The sequence below is a fragment of the Mus musculus genome, chromosome 1, assembly GCF_000001635.26.
Source record: "Mus musculus strain C57BL/6J chromosome 1, GRCm38.p6 C57BL/6J".
NCBI lineage: Eukaryota > Metazoa > Chordata > Mammalia > Rodentia > Muridae > Mus > Mus musculus.
The window spans coordinates 95,654,992-95,679,402 of record NC_000067.6 but is presented as its reverse complement, the minus strand read 5'-3'; the positions used below and the strand labels follow the sequence as shown (position 1 = coordinate 95,679,402).

Below are 24,411 nucleotides of genomic sequence, written 5' to 3'. Positions count from 1 at the left end.
TGGTGATTTCAAGATCAAGGCAATGGCAAAAATCATGTCTAGTGAGGACACACCAACTCTTCATACAGGTCTGCCTTCTCCTCTAACCTCAAAGACACACATAGGAGAGAAACTTAGCTCCACCTGGCTGCTTTCCTTAGGCCTCTGATACCATTGCTTCTAGAGGCTGCAATCTCTAATTTTATCATCATCTCAGATTAAACTTTCACGATATGAGGGTCAGAGTGTTGTTGAAGAGGTGCATGCATATTCAAACCACAGAAAGATTTCAAATAAAGTCCTAACAGTCCAGAGTTCATCATGCTTTGTCATTATTGTGGGATGAAATAGGCTGTTTTTGTGCTTGTTGCATTGGTGATGGGTTAAACTTGGTACCATCTCATTATGACCACTCTCTTACAGGAAAATATCAAAATAAGATCAAATGAATGAGGTATTTATCAGAAAATTCAATTAAAAAGAAAAGTAGTGTGGTATGATGGTGCACAACATTAATCACACAATTCCCCATTATTTCCACTGTCATGTTTACTTGTCAAAATTATGACATGGTATATATATTCAAAGTCATGAAGAATAATAAGTAAAAACACAAACACTGGCAGGTTACAATTACAGCTGTAATAAAAGTGTCAAACTTACTATCCCAAATTAGTAACAATAAAATTTATAATAAAATATCAAACAATTGTTATACAAGCATTACAAACAGAAAAATATTACCACAGTAGCTATCAGATATCCTTCTTCAGGGACTAAGAAAGATTGACAGTTCTGGAGGCTATGAGCAGAATCCGGTGCCCAGTCCATGCTGAGGCCGTCCTTCTCACAAGCTGTTTTCAGCAAATGACTAGACACTCACAGTAAGACATAGCAGGCAACTGTCACTCGAAGAGTTCACATTAGATACTGAAGAAAACTTACCAGACCAATTTGGCCTGAATCACATATTTCTACACTGTCCATACCAACCCCCCCTGCTTTTTTTTTTAATCCTATAGGGTTCTCCTATGTCTCCTGTCTGTTTCTATCTTTCTATCTTTGTCATGGAATTTTTTTCCCAATACACATTTTTTAAGTCTGATCTTGCCTTGTTTTCTCACTCTTAGACAGTATGAACTAATATGAGTGGTACTAATGTTTGTCCAAATTAAAAGGTATCAAGAAGAATATTTGCAGCTGACATTTAGCTATATAATAAGTAAGCAAATAGCATGTACCTGAACAGAATATAGGACTCTGGCTCAAAAACCCAACTACTTAATATTATGCAATATAAAAGAATATTTTTCTTTTTTTTAATTAGGTATTTTCCTCATTTACATTTCCAATGCTATCCCAAAAGTCCTCCATACCCTGCCCCCCACTCCTCTAACCACCCACTCCCACTTTTTGGCCCTGTTGTTCCCCTGTACAGGGGCATATAAAGTTTGCAAGTCCACTGGGCCTCTCTTTCCAGTGATGGCTGACTAGGCCATCTTTTGATACATATGCAGCTAGAGACAAGAGCTCCGGGGTACTGCTTAGTTCATATTGTTGTTCCACCTATAGGATTGCAGTTCCCTTTAGTTCCTTGGGTGCTTTCTCTAGCTCCTCCATTGGGGGCCCTGTGATCCATTCAATAGCTGACTGTGAGCATCCACTTCTGTGTTTGCTAGGCCCCGGCATAGTCTCACAAGAGAAGGCTATATCTGAGTCCTTTCAGCAAAATCTTGCTAGTGTATGCAATGGTGTCAGCGTTTGGAAGCTGATTATGGAATGGATCCCTGGATATGGCAATCACTAGATGGTCCATCCTTTTGTCACAGCTCTAAATTCTGTCTCTGTAACTCCTTCCATGGGTGTTTTGTTCCCAATTCTAAGGGGCAAAGTGTCCACACTTTGGTCTTCGCTCTTCTTGAGTTTCATGCATTTAGCAAATTGTATCTTATATCTTGGGTATCCTAAGTTTCTGGGCTAATATCCACTTATCAGTGAGTACATATTGTGTGAGTTCCTTTGTGATTGGGTTACCTCACTCAGGATGATGCCCTCCAGGTCCATCCATTTTCCTAGGAATTTCATAAATTCATTCTTTTTAATATTTTTAAAATAATAATTATAATGATACATTTGAATAACAAATACTATAGATGAAATTCTAAAGGAGAATATTTTCAATCAACTGACTACTTCCAAAGTGTGCCTTCATATATTAAAGGCCATGAGAATATTAGAAGAGGGGCTTCTCTGAACACATGTGGTAAAGAGTAGGTTCCTGTGGAAGGCCCAAATGTCAGGACATGATACATGCCACTCAGGTGTGGTAAATGATATTTTAATGTAATTTAATAACTTTGTTAGTTATTAGTATAACCCAGGCAGACTTCCAATAATAGAGACAGCATCTTATGGATTTTTTTTTAAATCAGCTTTAACCCCATTACTGGGCATATTACACCTAATATATTTTTTTATACAGAAGATTGTTAACTCCCCAACTGTGCTCCCAAATACTTGCTGTTTGAGTCTCACCCAGGTTATTTCTGCTCCATTAGAATGTCCTCAGGGGGCAATTAGTTGGCCATGAGCTTCTGGTGTATTGTGTCTAGTGAAGACCTCAAGTTTTCTTTGACTCCTTTCTCCTTCTCCCTCCTTCTCTCTTCTCTCCTTCTTCTTGTGGTCTGTACTTGCGATGGTGAGTCTTGTAATAAAAGTCCCATGTACCTTTATTCTCAGTGATTGTCTATAGCCACTTTTAGTTAGCCAATATCTTTAAATTGCATACAGAGTAAGGTTTGCACAACAAAGACTGGTGCACATGAGCATTCACTTCTCTGCAAACAACCAGGTGTTGGGGACCGGAATTTACCATTTGTATACACAGTACCAGACCAACCCCTAACAGATTACTATTGCAAAAAGTATTCAAGATGCGAAACGCCAAGTTTATTTTCTGAATCTGTGTTTCTATCTGTGTCATACTTGATGTGTAGTGCTAACAACTAGTACTGATTGTAGCTGGAATACTTATCCTATCTGATGGGTAAATTGATTTTAAAACATTCTATGTGCTTGACTTAAACACTTATAGAAAAAGTTCAGATTACCATTCCTATAATCAATTTCCTTGACATTCACAGCAGTAAGACCTAGGCATCAGATGGTTCCCTCACTCCTGTAGGATGCCTTCCATTGCTCCACCCTTTTCTATGTTTAATCATGTCTTGCTGTCTTCTTCTCAAAGAAAATAGACAACACATGAGTTGCAAGAAAAAGGAATTTCTTAAGATAAGCTTTACTCAATGGGTATGATCAAAAAAGAAATATTTGACTTTAACAAAGCAAAACTCAATAATATTCTGTCAAAAAGTATTTCTCCTTAAACATACAAGCAAAGACAAGTTGAAAGTAAAGGCAGAACATGTTTATGAAATCTTGGCACTGTAAACCTCTATCATGGATCAGACATCACTGAGGGAAATGTTAGATGGGTTGTAAGGATGCTCAGTGCAGAAGAACACATGCTGTTCTTCCAGAGGATGAGGACTCAAGACAGCATCTACATGATTGCTGCAAAAGAAAAAAAAGAAAAGAAAAACAAGAACACAATCTGTATCTTCAGTACTGATCCAGATTTGAAACTCTTGCTGTCTTCTGAACACGCATACCTGGTGAGCAGACACTCATACACTTAAAATAAAATGAATAACTTTTAAAAGGATCCTGCTATTATGAAATGAAAGAAAGGGCACAGTAATAATGAGATACCTAGTAAGAATACACACACACGCACGTGCACACACACACACACACACACACACACACAACTTTATTCTAATGTCCTTTAAATTAGACTTTAAAATATGTTTAAGAAAAAATAAAACTTAAGAGAGTACAGGAACAGGTACTAAGTTATGAGCAATAATTGTCTTTGTTAACATTAGTCTATTTGGCTGGTTGTTTAGGTCATCGATTGACAGATTGCTTTAGTAAAGTTCTTACTATTCAAATTATGATCTTCTTGCTTCAGTCTGCCAGGCCTGATTTTATAGGTGTGTAGACCAATTACTGTTCTATCTCAAACACTGTAGAACAAAATGAACAGAACAAACAGATCAGTGTGAGCTCTCTACTTAACCTACATGACATAGAAAACATAGCAACATTCCATATGACTAAAGGATGCACAACTATTTCAAGTACATGATGAAACACTAATCTTGGCACATTACACATTGACATTATCAAAGTCTCATATTTAAATATATTTAAAGGTTAATATGCTGTAAAAATACTGTATGCCTATGATTGGATTACTAACAAAATTAGATTCAAATCAAAATATAAACCAGATATTGTGATATATGTTTATAATTTTTTTAAAAAGCTTGGGTTACACAGCATTATCTTATCTCAAAAAATAAAAATGCTTAATAAGAAATTTAAAAGTTGGATGCCTATATTCTACAACTAATCAATAAATGAAATAGTATGCCAACAAAATACCTTGCATAATGTAACTCTGTATATGAAATTAGAAATTTCTTGCAAAACAGAATATATGCAAAAATCAACAAATATTGGCTGTTTCTCCATACTATAAAATGATTAATTTGAGACATTTCTATAACTAAACTGGTGAATCAGAAAACGAATACCCTTGTCAAAATCTTTTCTTAAAATCAGAGAGTTATTTTGCAACTTCTTTTATGATTCTACTTAAACATCCAACATCAAAACTTAATATCTATTTTAGAAAATATAAAACTGAAAACTCTCTTCAAAATCATACAAGTTAAAAAAATACTTAACAAGTTATTAGTAAATCTACTATTTCCCACTTTTCTGGGATTTGTACATGTACTAGTTGCTTTTTGTTGTACCCTTAAGAACAGTATAGTTCCAGTTCCAGAAGTTCTGTAGCCTTCTGTAGGCTTCTGTGTATCCAGGCACTCAGATAATGCACACATATGCATGCAAAGAGAACACTTATACACATAAATAAATATACTTCTGTCTGAGTTATTCTTTTGTTGCTGTGATAAAAATACCATGACCAAGGCAGCTTACAGAAGAAAGTGTCAAAGTCAGCTTACGGGTATAGAATCATGATCACGGATTAAGGAACAACTGAGAATTCATATCCTGACCCACAACCACAAGGCAGAGTGCGGAGCACAGGAAATGTGAGTCTTATGTAACCCCAAAGCCTGCCTAGAGGGCCACACCTCTTCCAACAAGGACACACCTACAGTATCTAAGTCTAAAAACAAAAAGGAAGATTAATAAACTCAAATATCTACTAAATATAAGCTATATAAATGAAAGTAAAAATTATTAGATACATTTCTGAGAAGATGATAAGACTACATTGATTCTTTTGCCTTTTGAACATCTGAGGGCCCACAGCTAATTTCTCTCTAAGTCTTTTTACTTGATCATTGAAATATTTGGGGTTCTTGTTTTTATGTTCAGGGCCTTTGATGAATATTTTCCAAATAAAATATTATTAATTTAATGAGGATATGCTACAATGTAAAGGATTCCAGGACTGTGCCTGCATCGTCTTTGATCTCTGGAAGTCTTAGGAAGGACACCCTCTGTTCTTGGAAAGCAGTGCCTGTAACAGTTGTTTTCTCAAAGAACACTTTAAAAGTAAGAACCAAAACATCATGACATAGGAATGAGTCATGATAGCAGTATAGAAACTGCACACACAGATTATTCTACAGAATAAATATGCTAACAAGAAAGGCTTAAAATTAAAAGCAAAACTCTAGAGCAAGGAAACAAGAGATTTTGTTTACTCCCAATCCAACTGTCTTTGTGGGAAGGGAGCATAGACTGAACCCGTCAAGCACAAAGATGTGACTTGCATATGTGCCCACACACTGAGATGAGTCAGAAAAGTTACTAGCTATATGTGTTAAATAATATAAACTTCTCCTTGGATATGTAGAATACGTGTAATTGATAATAAAATGGTATGACTGAGTTAGTGCTTGCAGTGGTGAGACACTGGATCATGAAAGTTTGCCCCTGTTTGTATTTGTCTGGTTTTCTGGCCAGGGGAGGTTAAAAATACAAAACAGGTGGTCTTCTATTCCAACAGGGATGGTCCTACCATATTTTTTTACTGTATAGTCTAAACAGTTTATAAAAGCATTGTTTCTTCTTAAATACTAAACGGGCGATATAGACTCTGCAATTTGACCATTTAGCAGATAAATATCACTCAGATCATGTGGCCTTTATTTCGTTGTGGCGTTTTAGTTTTGAATACACACACACACACACATATGTACATGTGTGTGTTTGTATATGTGTATATATATGTGTGTGTGTGTGTGTGTGTGTGTATGTATATATATAGAGAGAGAGAAGAGAGAGAGAGAGAGAGAGAGAGAGAGAGAGAGAGAGAGAGAGAGAGGAAAGATTATTGCATTATGTTTTCCAGGATTAGTCTGAGTTCTCTTTCTTTCTCCCTCTCTTTCTGTTTTTATTTCCTTTACCCCTTTCTTTTTTGTTAAGAATTTACTCTTTCTTTTCCTAATAAAAATTTTTACTGACCCATTTACTGATGCTTGGGAAACCAAGAAACTCTACAAGGAGATGATGTTTTACTATTTTAATGACATTATACTTGATCATATGCCAAACTCAAATGATGAGAGGAGACATCATTACATACAGAGGTATCTTAGGAAAAAAACAAATTGAGGGTGGCATATGAAGTTTCTACTTTGACTGTTGCTGATGTTTTAGGTAGAGTTTCCCTCCGGGATAAGGAGACAAGTATTGCAGAGCCATAGAAAAAAGCTGGTGACACATCATCGAGAAGAAATTAGTATATGTTACCTTCATGGTTGGGGGTGTGGTTTGTCAGTTAAATAAAAACCAACTAATTAAGCTCATATTCTAGCTTAGAAAATAATCAAAATAAAGTACTTCAATACCAAATAAAAACCACAAAGTTGACTTAATTTTGAACTGATGTGTTGGGTGACAACTATGCTGAACAAACAAAAATAAAATCATCTACATTTTACAGCAATACAAGATAAGGAAGCCATAATAAACGATCCAGTTAATAAGTGAATATCTTTGCCCCTTGGTTATGAAACTGAAGAGCAATTAGCTAGTCTTGTCAACAGATGTTTAAGGAGCTCTTTCCTTCTCCAGCATGCCCCGATTTCTGGATCTGTCAGCTGTATCAGGCAGGTTATGACCCAGCATGTAAGCAAGAACCTTCATTTCCCATGGCAGTACTGCCATTGGCTGTTCCCTTCCTCTACCTCTCCTTCTCTCACCTACTAACCCATTTACTCTTAATGACTAAGTGTCCTTTGTGCTGTCTATACTTCCTCTTGCTCTCCTTTCTTGTGACCTGCAATCTCTCTGTGCTGCTTCACTTTCTTACCTGTAGCAAATTTGGTTTCACTTCAGATTATCTTCCCGTTTTGCTCACTCATCCCAGAAACCAAGTGACACAAGTCCTCAACTATTCACCTTACTTTCTCTATCTCCCTTTAAAATGGAAGTGTTACTGCACTGAAGTTTAGATTTCACGATCAAAATTCTCTGTTTTCTGGTTTTGTATCTTAAACATGCTAGTTTGTCTTTTAACATTAAGAGCTTTATCACACTATTAAGTAATATGTTCCCTCTTTTGTAAAAGTTGAGCTGGTAAAGTATCAACACTGCTTGATCACAGGGATATATGTTTCCTGTGACTAGAACCTGTTACAGTGATTGCTATTGAATATGATCATATATACCTGTCTTAGTTAGGGTTTTACGGCTGTGAACAGACTCCATGACCAAGGCAACTCTTTTAAGAACAACGTTTAATTGAGGCTGGTTTGCAGGTGCAGATGTTCAGTCCGTTATCATCAAGGCAGGAATATGGCAGTGTCCAGGCAGGCATGGTGCAGGAGGAGCTGTGCGTTCTACATCTTCATCTGAAGGCTGCTAGCAGAATACTAACTTCCAGGCACCTAGGATGAGGGTCTTAAAACACAAGCCCACAGTGAATTCAACAAGGCCACACCTCCTAAATAGTGTCGCTCCCTGGGCCAAGAATATAGAAACCATCACCACAATACACATAGAGTTAGCTCTTAAAATAAAAGTTAGGTCTCAAAGATACAGTAGTACTACATGTCTTAAATAAATTCTCTTCTCTGGGATTTTTACAAAACTATCTCAGAATTCTGTTTTTTATAAGATGCCTTCTTATACAAACTCCTATGTTTGTTTTAGCTTATTTTACTGTGTAGCTTGCTGATACTTTTGACATTGATTCTATATTCAAAGAGACTGCATCATGTATTAAAAAAGACCCTTCATTTGCAAAACACCATAGAACAAACCTACAGGTTCCATGATGTGGGGCACTACTACTCTGAAGTTTTCATCAACTCCAGGACAATTTCTACAGGATTTTACATATAATAAGCATTCATTTCTGAAATTCCAATGTAGATGTAGTCTTCTGTCAAGAAGATTAAAAGCAGAAAAATCCACTACATGTTCTTCATATTCTAAAGCATGTTTTAAAGAAATAAATGATTCTACATTTAGGTCATACAAGAGATATTAAAAGTCCTTCTATTTTTATCTTCCCTGCATAGTGACTCAAATTTTGTCTAATGACAGAATTGTCATTGCAGCTAATATAAATCATCCCAATTGCATCAATGACAGATGTGAGAATGTGTGCTTAACCACAATGCATACGCTATCTATCAGTATTGACCACTTCTCAAGTGGGATATAGGGAATTATGATTGTGGTAATAGAGAGGAAGATCAATTATTTATTTTATGTTGGGGAGTTACAGGTCAGATGTGAAATAGACTCATTATTTTCCCCTTATTCCCAACGGCTCTCTCCAATAAGTGTCTATTGATCCATTCTCCCCAGAAGCAGTTGCTGCTAATGGATTAGGCAAGTTTATGCTTGGAATTCGTACTTTCCTTTGTAAGTACTATATTTATTCATTTGTCTAATACTCGTTTTCCAAAAATTGAGATTTGTACAATCTTAGTTTAGTAACAGTCAAAGCATACAGTCTGAAACCTTTAATAGAATTTCTTACTTTGTATATTTAAATACAAACTGAGCCGTCCTCAGTAGATTAAAGCAGAAAATAAAAATTATGAAAACAAAGTTATAAAAAGTGAGACCAGACAACTGCTAATTGACTCCATAGAACTGTCACTCAAAGAATAGGAGGGCCTATGTGGTTTTTTGTTTTGATTTTGGTGTGTGTGTGTGTTTGTGTGTGAATGTGTGTGTGTGTGTTTGTGTGTGTGTGTGTGTGTGTGTGTGTACATGTATTTTATTGTGTGGATCAGAGGACCACTTGCAGACATCCATGCTATGTTTCTACCATGTGAATCCTAAGGATTCAACTCCTTTGTTAGGACTGATGGTGAGTAAATTTACCAGCAAAGTCTCAGTGGCCTGAGCCTGGTTTATGAATTCCATAGCATAATTTTGAGAGAGAGAAGAAAACATGCTACATGGATGCAGTGGTGTGTGTGTGTGTGTGTGTGTGTGTGTAATTTTAACATCTCAAAAGACTCTGTGATAAGAAATAGTAATAGAACAATAAAACGCTTAGGCTGAGACAAGAGTCTACACACAATTAAAATGTGAGCCTTAAGAAATTAAAATGGTTCTTACAAACGGAGGTGTTTCTGAACAGCACAATTGAAAAAGATATATCTCACAAGACAATCTTCAAGTTGAGTTTTACAAATTGAAGATTATTTAACTGATAGTCTGTAAGTGGTAGTTAATTGTAAAAGGTTCATGCTTGCTTACAAACCATTACACTGTATGCAAAAGAATAGTATTGCCAATTACCCAAGCCAGCCGATATTGAAGAATTGAGAATAATGATGATAGATTTCCTGATCTGGGAGAAATTTCACTCATTTATGACTCTGCATTCTAGCTAAAGTCAAAGTCTTTTGTGATTAGACATGTATTATATTTGGTTCTATGTATGGAAACATAAGCAAAGGTCAATATATAAAAACAAAAGGTTTTTAAAGTTGGGCATTTACCTGAGAGAAAATGAACTAATAGAGGAAAAAATGAAAATGATATTTTCTGCATGTGAACATGATATTTTTTCTTGCAACAAACAGCATTTTTATACACCCCAGCCAATACCACTTCCCTTTAACCCATGAGAAACTGTTTTATTTTTCTCCCTGCTGCTACTTGAGAAGTCTGTGTAACTAAAATGCATTAAGGTAAGCAGGATTTGCGTGGACATCAATCCACTGGAAAGGCTCCCAGCAGGCCACTTGTAATGTCAATAAAGACTCATAATTGCTTGCTCCTTGATGCATTTTAGACTTGGCTCTTTGGTTGCCTGTCCTGCAGAGATTAGGTTCTCAAAACTTAGGAGACTTAACTTCCTAAACCTTGAATAGAAACTGACACACATAAACAGGGTCTTATACTAAGCTCTGTTGGTTTACTTTTAAAGACCTCAGCAGCTAGGCAAAGGTTCTAGAACCTCGGGTTTTAAGCAAGGGTCATGTCTTTCTACTTAATGCTGCTCCTTGAGTCACTCTGAATTCTTCCTAAGTCCAAGGATACCCAAATCCTGGTGGTGAGCCTTCTCATTTGCTGATGTGGAAAGTGCAAACTTAATGGGCTAATGGACTAGCAAAGGTACTGCTCAGTGAAGGAGCAGGAAGTCAGACTTCAGAGCCTCTGGAATCCTGGGGCCAAGGCACACAGATAGGAAGGAGTCTGGTTTCCAGGCTCTGTCTCCTGCTGAGGAAGCATGTAGATGTTAGGTGTGATAAGCCTGAGCAGTCAGCTCTCTTGAATGTGCCAGAAACTAGGAATGGAGAGGTGCTCAGCTAGAATACTCAGAAAGCGCGCCAGCTGCACAATACAATAGAAGTAAAAAAAAAAAAAAAAAAAAAAAAAAAAAAAAAAAAAAAAAGGTAGGCGGGAAGAGGGGTGAAAATCAGAGCCCAATACACTTCAGTTGGATTTTCAAGAGGAGCCTGCCTTTCCTGCTTTTTACCCTTCCTTTCTTCTTCCCTAGGATTACGAATGTGTTGGTGGGTGTGCCGGAGGACGCTGCCTTTTCTCAGAATTCTGGTCTCAGCAGTGAAGTTTAAATGGCATTGGATTTGCCTTCACTTCGTGAGGAGTTTCCAAACGACAACGCGTGGGTCACAGAAGTGTCCATAATGTTCGTAAGGATGCCTCCGACTTCACTTGCTTACCTCAAGCTTCAAGCTGGGATCCTCATTACCCATCCACTCTGCGGGCGAGATCAGCTCATCAGCTCCTGTGAATAATCGTATTTTCCAGACAGAGTTGTGCACTGAATAATGAACGTTCCCCTTCCACTTCCCTGTTGGATTTCACTGTGCTTCGGTCGGGTTTATTCGCCCGTGCGTTTACGTATGTTTAGCAAACACGCTTTGAATGATAGGCTGCTTTCTCGAGCTATCCTTATCCCTAGCCATTGCGTTCCTCTGGTGGGATGAGTCTCATCTTTCTCAGATGAGATGAATGCTGGTGTCGAAGCTGGCGGATCTGGAGCCTTGACGTTTGGGCGTCCTAGGAGATAGTGTGGTTCTGTGTGTGTCTGTGGTTTGGGGGCATGTGCGCAAGAACGCGTCCGCGTGCGACTGTGAGCTTCCTCCACCCGGCATAGTGCAGACCGAGCTCACAACGACTCTCCGAGCAGCCGCCAGTAACGCAAGGCAACAGCAGCCTCCGCCCCCTCAGCACGGTGATTGGCTGGCCTTGCTTATCGTTTCCCTGCTACGGCGAGGAAAGGGCCAGTGACGCCCCCGAGCCCAGCTGCAGAAGAAACCGCCACCTCCAATGCACAAGGTGTCACATTTGAAAAGAAACCTGAGCCCCAGGGAGGCGGCGCAGAGCGACCCGGGCCCGGTAAGCGCTAACTGCGCGGCAGGGAGCTGGGCAGCGCTGGAGAACCGGGAGAGCTCCACCGCTGAACATCCTAGCGACCTGATTCTGGGATCTCGGCTCCACGCTCCCTTCGCAATTTTCAGATTTCTCCCCCTTGATTATCATCCCAAAACGGAGCCTTTATACCAGGAGAAGGTGCCTGAGCTGGGACAACCAGGACTTTCCCGGGCACCCAAGATGCGCTCAATTAGAAAACGGTGGACCATCTGCACTATAAGTCTACTCCTGATCTTTTATAAGACAAAAGAAATAGCCAGAACTGAGGAGCACCAAGAGACGCAACTCATCGGGTAAATGCATGTTCAAGGATATGACACCAAATCAAGCCATAGTGAAGTGTGCTTAGAGCCGGGAGAGTGACGTTTTTGGAGTGCTGTGTGTATTGGTTTGGGCGTGCTTGTGCAGAGTGTCATGAATTAAATAACAAAGGCTCTTTGGAGGTGTGTGTGCATGTTTCCCATGCTGGTTCTAGGATGAGTTTAACTTGCCCTGTGCAATGGTGGTGGTGGTGGTGGTGGTGGTGGTGGTGGTGGTGGTGGTGGTGGTGAAAGATGTATTGGCACAGGGTGCAGCTCACCAAAGAAGTCACTGCAGAAGTGTCAACAAAGAACGAGTGCCCTTGTCAGTTTAACGCTTGAGCAGAATTCAGAGATGTCTTTACTCCTCAAGCCTTCTCTTTCTTTCTTTCCTTCTGTGTCCCGCCAGTCTATGAGGACACCATAAAAAGCGGCGTTCTCCAAAGTTTATGGTCACAGAAGTGAAGTGGGTCTTTACTCTTTTTTGTTTGTTTTTGTTGGGGGAGGGGACGCCTGTAAGATCTATTTTCTTTCTTTCTTTCTTTCTTTCTTTCTTTCTTTCTTTCTTTCTTTAAGTTAGACATTTCAGTATCAATAAGGAAAATTCCTTATTCACTCCTCTACGTATAAAACTCCCGGGTTTCATGGTTACAGTTTTAGAAGGGAACTGGGAACTGCGCCTTTACAGACCATATCTGCTCTTTTTTTTTGAGTTTGTCAAGATGTGATCAAAATCTCCGCCCCATTAAGTTCTGTAAATATCTCACTTCCTTCCTCTCTCCCCTGGCTTCTCTGCCTTTGAAGTCTATCCGGGAGCAGAGCGAGCGATTTGTAACTTCTTGTCTCTGACAAGGCTTGGAAGCGCACATCTGAGGATATGGCCCTGTTGTCAACTCTGTTAAAAGTCCTGTTTCGGAAATCCTCCCAAGTCCGGAGCTTTCCACAGTCGGAAACTGCACTGGCTGAGATTTCCTTCTGTTTTTACATTGTCTCTGGCATCTTTGAAACGAAGAAGGATGCTTTGGCATTTTTGTGTGTGCGCGGTTTTGTGTGGGGGGCGGGGCAGAGAGCTTCTCAAACACACACTAGGAAACTTTACGCAGCTCTTTTCTTAATATCCCCGCTCCTCTCTGAGTAATCAGTCACAATGAAGTGAGTAAGACGCAGGTGTATCCTCCCGGAAGGACTTGCTATTCTGCATAAAGCTAATAGTACTAGGCTCAAAGGGGACTCTAGGAGAAAGGAACACTAATAAGGAGTGGGCCGAATGGTCCTTATGCTTCAACAAACCTATTCAAGGTTTGTATGAGAGGAAAAATAAATACATACATACATAAATAAAAAGAATTAGGTGAAGTCGTTTACCTAGAAGTGGATGGTTGGAAAATCCATGTCAATGGTGGAAAAGAAAAATTGGGAGGGGTGTGAATAAACCCAGCAGACCTGTTTTTGCCAGGCAGACAAAGGGGTCTTGAAGGTGGTGAACCCGCGCGTGGGAACTCCTGGGAGAGGCGGAGGCTGGGGCTTGCGAATCGAGGCTCTTTGTTCCCTTCAGAACTGATTGGGTTCCAAGGAGCCGGCGCTTAGACAAAGCGGCCAAGCTTCTACAGGACTCCAGTGGTTTGGGACCCTAGCGAGCAGGAGTGGGCGTGGTGATGAACACTATGTCCAAACCCTGCAAAGGAGTCATTCCCTTGCTCGGATAAATTGCCTCCAGGAAGGAGGCCTGTATCCCGGGTGCCCCAAAGGAAAATATCAGATCCAGGACACTCCACGTTTCACAGTGACATTTATTCTCTGGCCTTTTTGGAAATCAAGGGAGGGTCTGCACAGCCCTGGCATCAGAGGAGCTGCAGCCCCACAGTCACACAGCGACTGGGTTAGCTCTACTGAGCTGTGCCTCCGCACCCTTTGCAAGCTGAGCTGCCAGTTCTTTCTTCCCAGTTCCTATGAGAAGGCTTGAGGCCAGCGCTTGAGTTATCAAAACAGGAAGAGAGGTGTACCGGGTGCCGTGCTGGTGTCTACCCTTTCTTCTACAAGAACTAGTAGTCAGAGCAGGATAATGAGAAGACTGGTGTGTGTGTGTGTGTGTGTGTGTGTGTGTGTGTGTGTGTGTGTGTGTGTGTGTGTGTGTTTCGTGTGTGTTTCGTGTGTGTTTCGTGTGTGAGCATCATTTCAGAAAGAAGTAAGCCTGCCTTCATTTGTGACAGTCAAGCAAACAAACAAACAAAAAAATTCACATTCAAAGCTCCTCCTCTTTAATTAAAGCCCGCAACTGCAGCTTTTTTGAACAAGGCAGAGACAGGGTTGTGGAGACAGTCCTCACCCACGTGCTGGAGAAATCCTGACTGCTCTGGGCTTCCAGACTCAGGCACAGGGTGGGGCCAGTGTTACCAAGAGCAGTGCAGGGTAGCTGGGGTCTCTGGATGTTCATCCCCTTTTGGCCTGAATGAAACGTTCAGGGGGGTGACCTGAGCACATGATTTCTTTCAACTCCCTAACAGTGCCTCTGGTGGAGCACTTGATTCATCAGCTAACCCACCATCTCGTCTCTGTGCAAGCTTATGGGGAGGCCAGTTTTGAAATGACTTAAAGAGTAAAGGGGCCCTGAAGGCCAGATCAAAACTTCATTTAAAAGTGAGACCATAGAGGCAGGCTACAGCCTTTGGGGGGCACTGCAAGCCTTACAGGCTGGCAGTAGCTCCAACCAAGTTCTTTAATCTTACATTTCTCTGAGTTCAGAGTCCCCAACACCATGAATATTTCCCACTAGATAGGAGGTTTCTCTATCCAACCACTTCTTCTTTAGCAGAGTCCCCACGCACAGCCAATGGAGCATCACTCACTCTTCAGCATCAAGCACTCATTGTACACAGAAAGGAAAGTAGTAGCTGAGAAAGGTTGCCGTCCTCTATTTCTGGAGGAACCTTAGCAGTGTGTTCAACAAGAGTAGGGGATTACTCCCTACAGTGTGAGTGACAATCACTGACCACCTGAACCTGCCATTTCCTTCTGGATAAACTTTATTGATAGACGGATTTTGTTAATGCATCTACATCAGACCACTGGTAGTATTAAGTGGATCGTTCTTGAGTTACTTTCTCCCACAGGCTTTTCACTACTTTTTCACGTTTGGCATACTCACCAGAATATACTGGAAATGGCTTTTAAGATTCCCACATGCACAACTACTTGAGCAAACCTTTCTAGTGAGGAAAGAATTTAAACATGTGGCAAAGTTAAATGATATATAGATGCCAATTTTGGTGAGACTCCCTGAAACTTACTTGGCAGAACTACAATGAGACTTCAGTATAGTTATCCATGTCTTTTTTTCTCCCTTAAGGCTCCTTACATTATATTACTAAACAATCAACAGTTTTGAATTTTGCCATGTATAAGGTTGATAGTAAAGCTGAACACCCAGTGCTGAGATTATAACTGCACAGAAAAACTCACTTTTAAATTGTTTCAAAGTAGAAGATGGGTTTGTAAAACAGTATTCCATCTTTTGCCCTTTAATTCCCAGATTAATTTTTCAATTACACTACACTATATCTCATCTTTATTTGTTTGATACTTTGGGAATAAAATATAGAATTGCTCCCTGCTTGAGTTCAGACTTAGTTTGACTCAAGTCTTTTGTTGATATGTTTTTTTTTAAGTTTCAATTAATGAAGAAGCTTAATCTAGTCACATTCATTCCACAGCTAAGTAATCAGTATCCTAAAATACTAAGATACTGAGACCTAATATCCAAAAGTGTATTTAATCACCTTTGTTGTGTATCTCAGAATTGACAATATAAATTATTGCAAAGGCAGAAACTCATACCAAAGAGAAAACAATAACAAAAGATTGTAGATGTTAACAGGCATAAGTACAGATATTCCTCAGAGTGGGATCTTGTGCAAGATCATCTTTGTTGAATTTCACAACACCATAGGAGCAGAAACACTATCAAATCACATTCTTTAGTGCTGAGTGATTTCTTTGATGTCTTTTGTTTCTTCCCTTTTTAAAATTGCATGTTGAATGTTTTGTAGATATTTCTATGCAAAAAAGTGTTTTCAATGTAGCTGTTCAGAGGTCATGTCCAAAGTAGAATGAGAAGCAAACAGTGGGTGGCAATATTCTTCATGCCTTGAATTCATGGGAAGGGAATCTTTCTTCAGACAGTAAAACCAAGATCGTTTACAAAAATATCCAACAACAAAAAAGTATGCTTTATAGCGTGAGATGATTCCTTTGAGTGTAAAAGAGAAGTTTGACTACTAGTGCTCATTTTCATTCAAGGTTCTTTCCAATGATAAAAGCCTGACCTATGGCCAATCACCAATTTAATAGAAGCTGCTCAAATGGGGAAGTACCAGTCTTCTCAGAATATGCATTTGTCCTGTTAACATTCCATAGGACTAACTATATCATCATAAAAACCATTGTACATGTAGAAATTATATTCATCATTAATTGCCACAATACTATATCAATTTTAAAAATTCAATTGCATGAATAATTTTAACACCATAAAATATACTAGGTCTCAAAATTATTATTTGAACCTTAGCAACCTATGGTAGAAAAAATGATATTGACAGTCATTAATGGAGTGATGATTGGAAAGATCTTTGCCTTTTCCCATAAAAAATAATGATAATTTATGCCTGCTTAAAGGTGTACACCAGAGTGTGAAGGTTAACTTCCGTGCACATCCACAATCTTACTCATAGGCAATAATTATCATTAGAAGTATAATATGAAAATTGACAACTCCATCACTGCATAGTAAAATGTGTTCTGTTTCCTAACACCCTGGATGACCTCTGTAAAATGACTATTATTAACCTTGAACAGACATGCAAATGAATAATTTTCATCAGTAGAACTGTGTAAAAATATTAATTTTTATAAAGTTTCAAATTTCACAGGAAGTGGTTTTTTTATATGATTTCATAAGTAGCACAGGGGGTCGCTTCGAATTAAAATTACGTATTAAGAAAATAATGCAAAGCAAGTACCAAGCCATAAGCCTCCAGTGTTGGAATCACCTAACAGCTGTTAAAAGGCAGTGTTTCTATTAGTGGAGAGAGTACTCTAGGTATCACACACACACTCATTCTTGGTGGTTTTAAACAATCATAATACTTTTTAGCAATGCTATTAGCAGGAAATAGTTAAAAGCAGTACAGATACTGAAAAGGCTAAACGTTTTCTTCCTCTGTCATAGTTGATTACCTTCTGTAATTATCTGAATCTTTTTTTTAATTTTTACCAGAAATCACAAAGACAAACAATTCAATAGTGAATTGCTTAGATCTACAGGTCCTCATACTATAAATGACATGAAACATGTTTCTCTCCATCACACATGGGCCAAACTCCTAACATTACCAGTTTACATGGTGTACTAGTCAATGGTGTATTAGAGATGACTGGCTGTAAGAATCAGTTACTTTTATTACAATACAAAGGCAATGGACACATGAACTGAAAGAATTTTCTTCTCTGATTTTTGTGAGTCTCCTCTTTACAATGTTAGAAACCAATTTCTTTTTAAATCAGTATTTAAACAATGCTTGAAAAGTTACTTTGTGATACAGAAAACCCCATAACCACCATGGTCCCTGCATATTAAATAATGTGATTGCTGTTTGTCAAGGTTAAGACCACAGTGACCTTAGTGATGTAGTGCCCAAAACACAATACAAATGTACCATAAAATCAATTACACATGCTGATCTGCTGTGCACAAGACTTAGCTAGTAGTCCTCAGCAAAGTATATTTCTAGTTCTTATCTATGTCTTCTTTGAAACAAAATTAATCTTGGCAGCAAAAGCTGTAGGCTTGTAGAGGAAGTAACTGACCAAACATCCTGGCTCTTATTGTCTAAGCAGTGGGGGTAGTTAGTATTGTAGCTTTGATGACAGTTATATTTTCTTAAAAATCATGAGGTATGTATTAGATGAAAAATAGAATATTTTTCAAAAAAGAGAGTGTAGAGGTTTACTTTGATAATGTCTACTCTTTCTACTAAATTATGAAAATAATATCCCATGCTTACACCTTAATGTAAATATAATCATGTATGGTGTCACTTAAGCAAAATGGGTCTGATTTTCACACAGCTGGCCTATCTGTCTTTTCAGAGATGGTGAACTGTGTTTGAGCAGATCACTTGTCAACAGCTCTGATAAAATCATCCGGAAGGCTGGCTCCACCATCTTCCAACATTCTGTACAAGGCTGGAAAATCAATTCTTCTTTAGTCCTGGAGATAAGGTGAGTTTCTTTAATAAGTCGAAAACCATCACATCATGTCCTTAAAGAAGCTGGGTTTGGCAAACTTATACTGAACACTTGATTGGTGGCTTACGTGTAAATGCTTAATGAAAAAGTGGATCAGCTACATTTAATGTTCCTCATGGAAGACTGTGGAACCATAAAAACAAAATCATTGAATAGTCACTTTTTACTCAAGGATGATGGAATTTTTAATATACTATCCCATTAGCAATAGAGCAAAATATTGAGCTAGGTACTAACCTGTCACATAATTTTATTCCATTGCATGGAATGAACATTCATTTTAGGAATCATTTTCTTACTTTTCCATATTGAGACATCAATTTGAACTGACATTTAACGACATAGAACAGAGGTTCCTCAACTCCTATTGTGTTTTAAATGTAGATTGATTTGATTTATTAAATGTTTATGCTGGTATAAGCTCATGTGAAAAAGGGAATAAAATGTCAGAAAATAAGCTTGCTACAGTTCTGGCTTGGTCTTTTCCACACAGACATTTTAAGCTAAAATGAAATAAACCCAATGACTCCTCACATCCATTGCAGCACTCACTTCTATATCCTAAAAGTAATGAGAAAATGAGCTCTACATTCCCAAATAAGGAGGGGACAGAATCTTTTTTTCCTTACACTTTCATTCCATCACTGGTTTGGTTGGTATGCTTAAATTAGAGCATTTTGGTAATTCAGAACTTGAGAAATTTGGGAGAACATATCTCTTATATATATATAAAAAAATCATTGCGCTTTTTAGTGTTAACGAAATACTAAATATGTAAATATCTCATTAATGAGATATTAACATAGAAATTTTGTTAACAGTATCTGACTGATTAAAAAGTGAGGGTCTCATTTTCTTCTCAGCCTGATATTTTTGCCCTTACTTGATTCCTATATCATCTCTCTTTCTCTCTGGCTCCCATATCTAGCTTTTCATTTAAGTCTAAAATATGTTAGCCATGAATTAATTATTAGGAACAAGGTGATAGACAGGCATAACATTAAATCTCAGAGGTTGGTGAAAGAGAAAGTGGTTGATTGTAAAGAAAAGAAGTTATTTACAATAATGACTTGAAAGAAAAAGTGGTCAGGCTAGAAAGGAGTCACTGAAGGTGAGGTTGCATTGATGGCATAAAGGACATACAAGCAAAATTAAAATAGTCTGATTATCATGTCTAGCCAAGCTTAAAATGTGTCATGTATGTGAAAATTTTAAAAGTTTATTAATTGAATAGTACTTCTTCATAATCAATACATCAGTTCATGCATTCCTAATATCTTTTCAAATATGAATAATGTATGTATTCATGGAACATTTACAGTTTGCTTTATAGTAAGGTATCCAGTCTAAACACGTTAAATACAAACCAACTGTAGTGATGCATCTGATGGAACTTTACAAACTAATGAAGGCTGCAGATGTAGTTCTGAAGGTGAGCTTTTTCAGCTAAGAGCTGTTAATATGAATGAAATGTTAGTACCCACTATGTTTGTATTGTTCCTCTTCACAGGCTAAGAGGTAAACAATACAACAGTGAACAAATATTGAATAATATATACAAAGGTGTCATTTGCAAGGAAAGAATAATTTGTAAGTTCATTATTGCACAATGTGCAAACAGTTCATAAAAATTACAATTGCCTCTGGCAGCAGTGACTACTGAGTATTAATCAGTTTGACACCTGTAATAAAAGATTGAGGATATGAAAATATCTTGTTGTTTGGCTCAGGATTTACAAGTGTAGTTAGCAAGCACATCTGTGAGAGGGTGGCTGGATCATGTTCAAGTTTTTCAAAATTCTACATTGAATTTTTTTGTTTTTTTAAATAGTTGAATCCTGCCTTATAGTCTTGTTTATTTTTAAGTTACCGTTATATTTATAATATTCTGATGATATTTCTAGTAAATGATTTGTTAATTTGCATTAACATGTGTAATAGTTGTGTAGGTCATTTTGTTCTATTATTGGTTGTGAATTTTGTTTGTACTCTTTAGTCTTTCTGTTGGTTGGTCTGCAACTTTGATAAATACATCAGTGATAAGTTAGAAACAATTTTATGGTGGTGAATTGTCTCAGATGGTTTGAATTCATTGTACTTTGAAGTATCCACAAAGTTTAAGGAGTTAAAGTACTTTATAGTCATAGTCTCAATCAATATTATTACCTTGTTCTTAATGGCTTCATTGTATTGTGAAGATTTTGTGGATATTATGTTCTTAGGAGATGACACATTTAAGTTTCATTACTTGTGACTAAATCTGTGAATGTTGTCAGCTTCTGTCTACCATCTGTCTCAACCTATTTTCTGTATTTTGGTTCTTTATTTTCGCAGTTTTCATATATTAACAAAACCCTAAAAAATACAATGCCAAATAAGGGTGTAGAGACATATGATCTCAGCTTTCATCCTCCAAACAGTCTAGCCAATAATTAGTGAAATATTTTGATTCTTAGTGCAATATTTCTTAATCATATAAGACTACTAATTAAACATGAGTGCAGGTTCATATGTGTTTCGTGTAAAAAAACAAAAAAACTATGCTGTTGCATTTATAGATTTCTTTCGTGGAAGATGGCACATACAATCGTACACCATCGTCTACCTACTGTGCTCAGCAAATGACAATAATGTCACTTGTAGCTGAAGAAGCTTATTGAGCAGGGGCACACAGTCCCCTTCAGTGCTTTATTTTAAAGTGCCCATCCTTTAATAGAGCAAGTTGTGAAAAATCGTGTTTTAGTATTAAATATAGAGTGCTTCTTTATCAAGTACATGGTATGTTTTTGCTTTAAAAATAAAAATAAATTTTGATCACCCAATTCATAGCCAATTATGAAATAGTGAAGTTAAAAAACAAAAATCAAAAAACAGTGTTCTTCACATGTTTGGGAATAATTTTAGTTTTCATGTGATAGGATTGTTTACGATTTTTCTTTTTCAGACTACAATATCTTTCCCCTAACATTTTTCTAAGCCCCAACTTATTAAGTTATAAAAAGACTTCATTTAGGAAAAGTCATGTAAGGATTTTTCTTTCATTTCGTAGGCACAATAAAGCACACAGAAATGTCAAAGTTCTTTCCTTTTCTTTCAGTGAACTGTGTTATTGTCAATCAATGTTATTTTTCACCATCAAATTTAGACACACTGATTCTCTCCTCTATTCTAATAAATTGAAACTACTTGCATTACGATATGTATGTCTGTACACACACACACACACACACACACACACACACACACACACACACACAGTCCTAGTTTGACTTTCAACTTTTCATGTGTTCCTGTGATATGATGTGTTACTCAATGCCTCTGGTGAGACAAATGCACTTTCAGTGAAATTGCAGTTGCTACAACACAGACTGTTGTTACAAAATATATGGAGAAGGAAGAGTGGCATGTGGTGGTGGGTTAGCTATATTTAACATTTCACAAATAAAAACAATGAGTAGTAAATTAAGCCTCTAGGCCTCTGCAGCTGCTGTTGTAGCCATGGTTGGTATCGAAAGGGAAGTTCTGGTTGAAGATTCAGTTGAGCAATTTCTGTATAGAATCTTTCCTGGCAGTTTAACAGTCCACAAACCTTTTGGTTGAAACCAAGTTTGCTTTTTAGAAAAAATATACTTTTTGTGACTAATATTTCAGTCTCATTGAAAACGAAACATTTTAAATTTTTTTCAGTTACCATTCATTTTAAAACGAGTTGTAAAGTTGACGTTGGTTTAACTAAGAAGGCAGGAAGTTAAATCAGAGTGAGCAAGTGACAGCTGAAGATCTAAGAAATCTTTTGTCCTTTATTTATTTATTTTTTGAAATATAAAACATAATCCCTGACTTTAAATATCTGTTACTGGCTTGGCCACCTATTGATAAAACTTGAAAAGTTACAGCTTGAACACTAAATATACTTTTATTGAACTCCAAATCTGTGAGCTTGGAAGTTAAGCTGGGTTTCCCTTTGTTTCTCAAGCAAGTTTGCTGACTCTGGTGTTAATCAAAATTAATTCATATTGTGTCTTAAAGGAAACCATTCATGTCTTTCTGATGAAACCTAAAAGATTTTCAGTTTACTCTAAGAAGAGTGTTTCTTGTTTCCTGTGGTATTTACATAATTACATTTATGTAATATTTTTCTCCCTCCATACTTTCATCGTTTAAGTGATGACTGTCTTTAGGAAATTTACAGAATTTCTTATGTTCCATTGCATATATAAGCTAATAAAATGATTTTAGCCTCCTAAAGTGAGAAGAAGAGCTGTGCTTCTAAGTCACAATATTGTTCATTCATAGTAATTACCAACATCTTACGCACTTTTATCAACAATTTTACCTTCAATAACTTTTCATGCATAAATTTGAGCCCCAAATTGGGAATTAAATGTTTTTTAAACATAAGGAGTAAAACATTCAAAAAAATCATTTAAAATACTTCAAAGTCCCTTCTTAAAAAATTTTCCAGGTTAAAATTGCACATTCTACATTAAATATGTTTTAAATTTTTTTAAGTTTTAATTTTCATTAGTCTAGAACAGTTGGATTGTCATTGCTTTTAAAGGTACTTTGTTATTTTTTTGACTGATGCTTTGTAAAGATAAATTACTGCTAAACCTATCACTCGGAATTAGAAAAATTTATAACATTGGCATATGTGCTTAATAACTTTATCTCATTGACTACTGTTTTCTCTTGAAAGTTAGTAAGTTTACTTACTTTAACACTTTGTTTAACTTTCAAAGCATCGTTTAGACTTTCCCCCTAAGGGTGTATAAAGCACTGGTGTTCTGCTTACATGTGCATCACATTTTGAAATGATTTGGCTTCTAAGTTTCTATTACCAAGAAAAGACATTTCTGTAGGAAAGCCCCTCTTGTCAGTTCACATACCAGCAAGTGTAACGTTTTGATGTCGTGAAAGGAGTTTTGCTTTTGGATTTCTAAGCTACAGAATCTTCTTTAATACCTACAGCTCCAATCTATTCATTTCAAGCTGCCAAACACGCTACTGCTTTTGAGCACAATCTTTAAACGCATCTGTGACAGCCCATTTCAGTTTTGTTCAAAGGGAAACGGTCACATCACCCTCTTCGATGATTTAACCACATCCGTGCAGTCTTTATCTACAAGACAACCTTGTCATCTTCACAGCAAACAAAAAGTGCTAAACTATAGGTGTCAAGCTCTTCTCATTTCCCCCCAGGTAATTAAGCGGTAGTTAATTAATGAGTATGGAAGACTATGGTGCCACTTTGATAGTAGATGTTACCGTTTGTGGAGAATAACTAGATTGTTGTAATATTTTGTTTTTAGTAATGAAACTTACTCAGTGTCATATAGCACACACCATAGTAGCACAAAAGGAAAATATGTCTCTTTTATCTTACATATTACTCTCAGGAACTGACTTTTATCCCTGTGAAGCTGGAAGCTTGACTTAAGAGCACATTGGTAAATAACATCTGTCTTTCCAGCCTCTGCTACAGAATTCTTCAGATTGTTTCTTGCTGCTTTGTGATTGGTAGCTTTGGAATTAAATCATTTTGGACTCTTCTAGGCCATATCCTAAGATTTTGTCATTATTTCCTCAAAGGCTACTTGATCCTGGTGTATTAGCTACAGCCATGAATGGATCCTTCAGAAGATCGCTCCTGAACACAGGCTTCTTTTTAGTATTTTAAAACCATGCTAAATCAGCCCTCCATCCCATAATTCAATCACAGATAGTCCTTGGGAATCAGTTAAGTCTCTCATTGTACATGGAAAGATAATTTATCACCTTTGTTTGGACAGCTATAATTTATATTCACATTTCTTACCAAGCAGGGTGCAGGGAAAGATGATAG

At 37.4% G+C, this 24,411-nt stretch overlaps 1 protein-coding gene and 1 long non-coding RNA gene across 4 annotated transcripts in view; one reads left to right on the top strand and one right to left on the bottom strand.

Annotated features, from left to right (window-relative positions):
• Nucleotides 1-2,117: 2,117 nt before the first annotated feature.
• Nucleotides 2,118-11,702, bottom strand: Gm30431 (predicted gene, 30431). Its single transcript, NR_166710.1, has 4 exons — nt 11,247-11,702; nt 7,761-7,992; nt 3,985-4,067; nt 2,118-3,552 (listed from the first exon to the last, which is right to left on the bottom strand). It is a non-coding gene; the product is annotated as a predicted gene, 30431 (long non-coding RNA).
• Nucleotides 11,686-24,411, top strand: part of St8sia4 (ST8 alpha-N-acetyl-neuraminide alpha-2,8-sialyltransferase 4) — an 80,036-nt gene continuing 67,310 nt past the window's right edge. For 2 of the 3 annotated variants that reach the window (NM_009183.2, NM_001159745.1), the window contains exons 1-2: nt 11,809-12,254; nt 18,408-18,539. In NM_009183.2, coding sequence (NP_033209.1) covers nt 12,142-12,254; nt 18,408-18,539 — 245 coding nt within the window. In that variant the 5' untranslated portion in view covers nt 11,809-12,141. Of the gene's footprint in view, nt 12,255-18,407; nt 18,540-24,411 lie in introns of all 3 variants that reach the window. The other variant, XM_006529275.4, reaches the window with a different exon arrangement.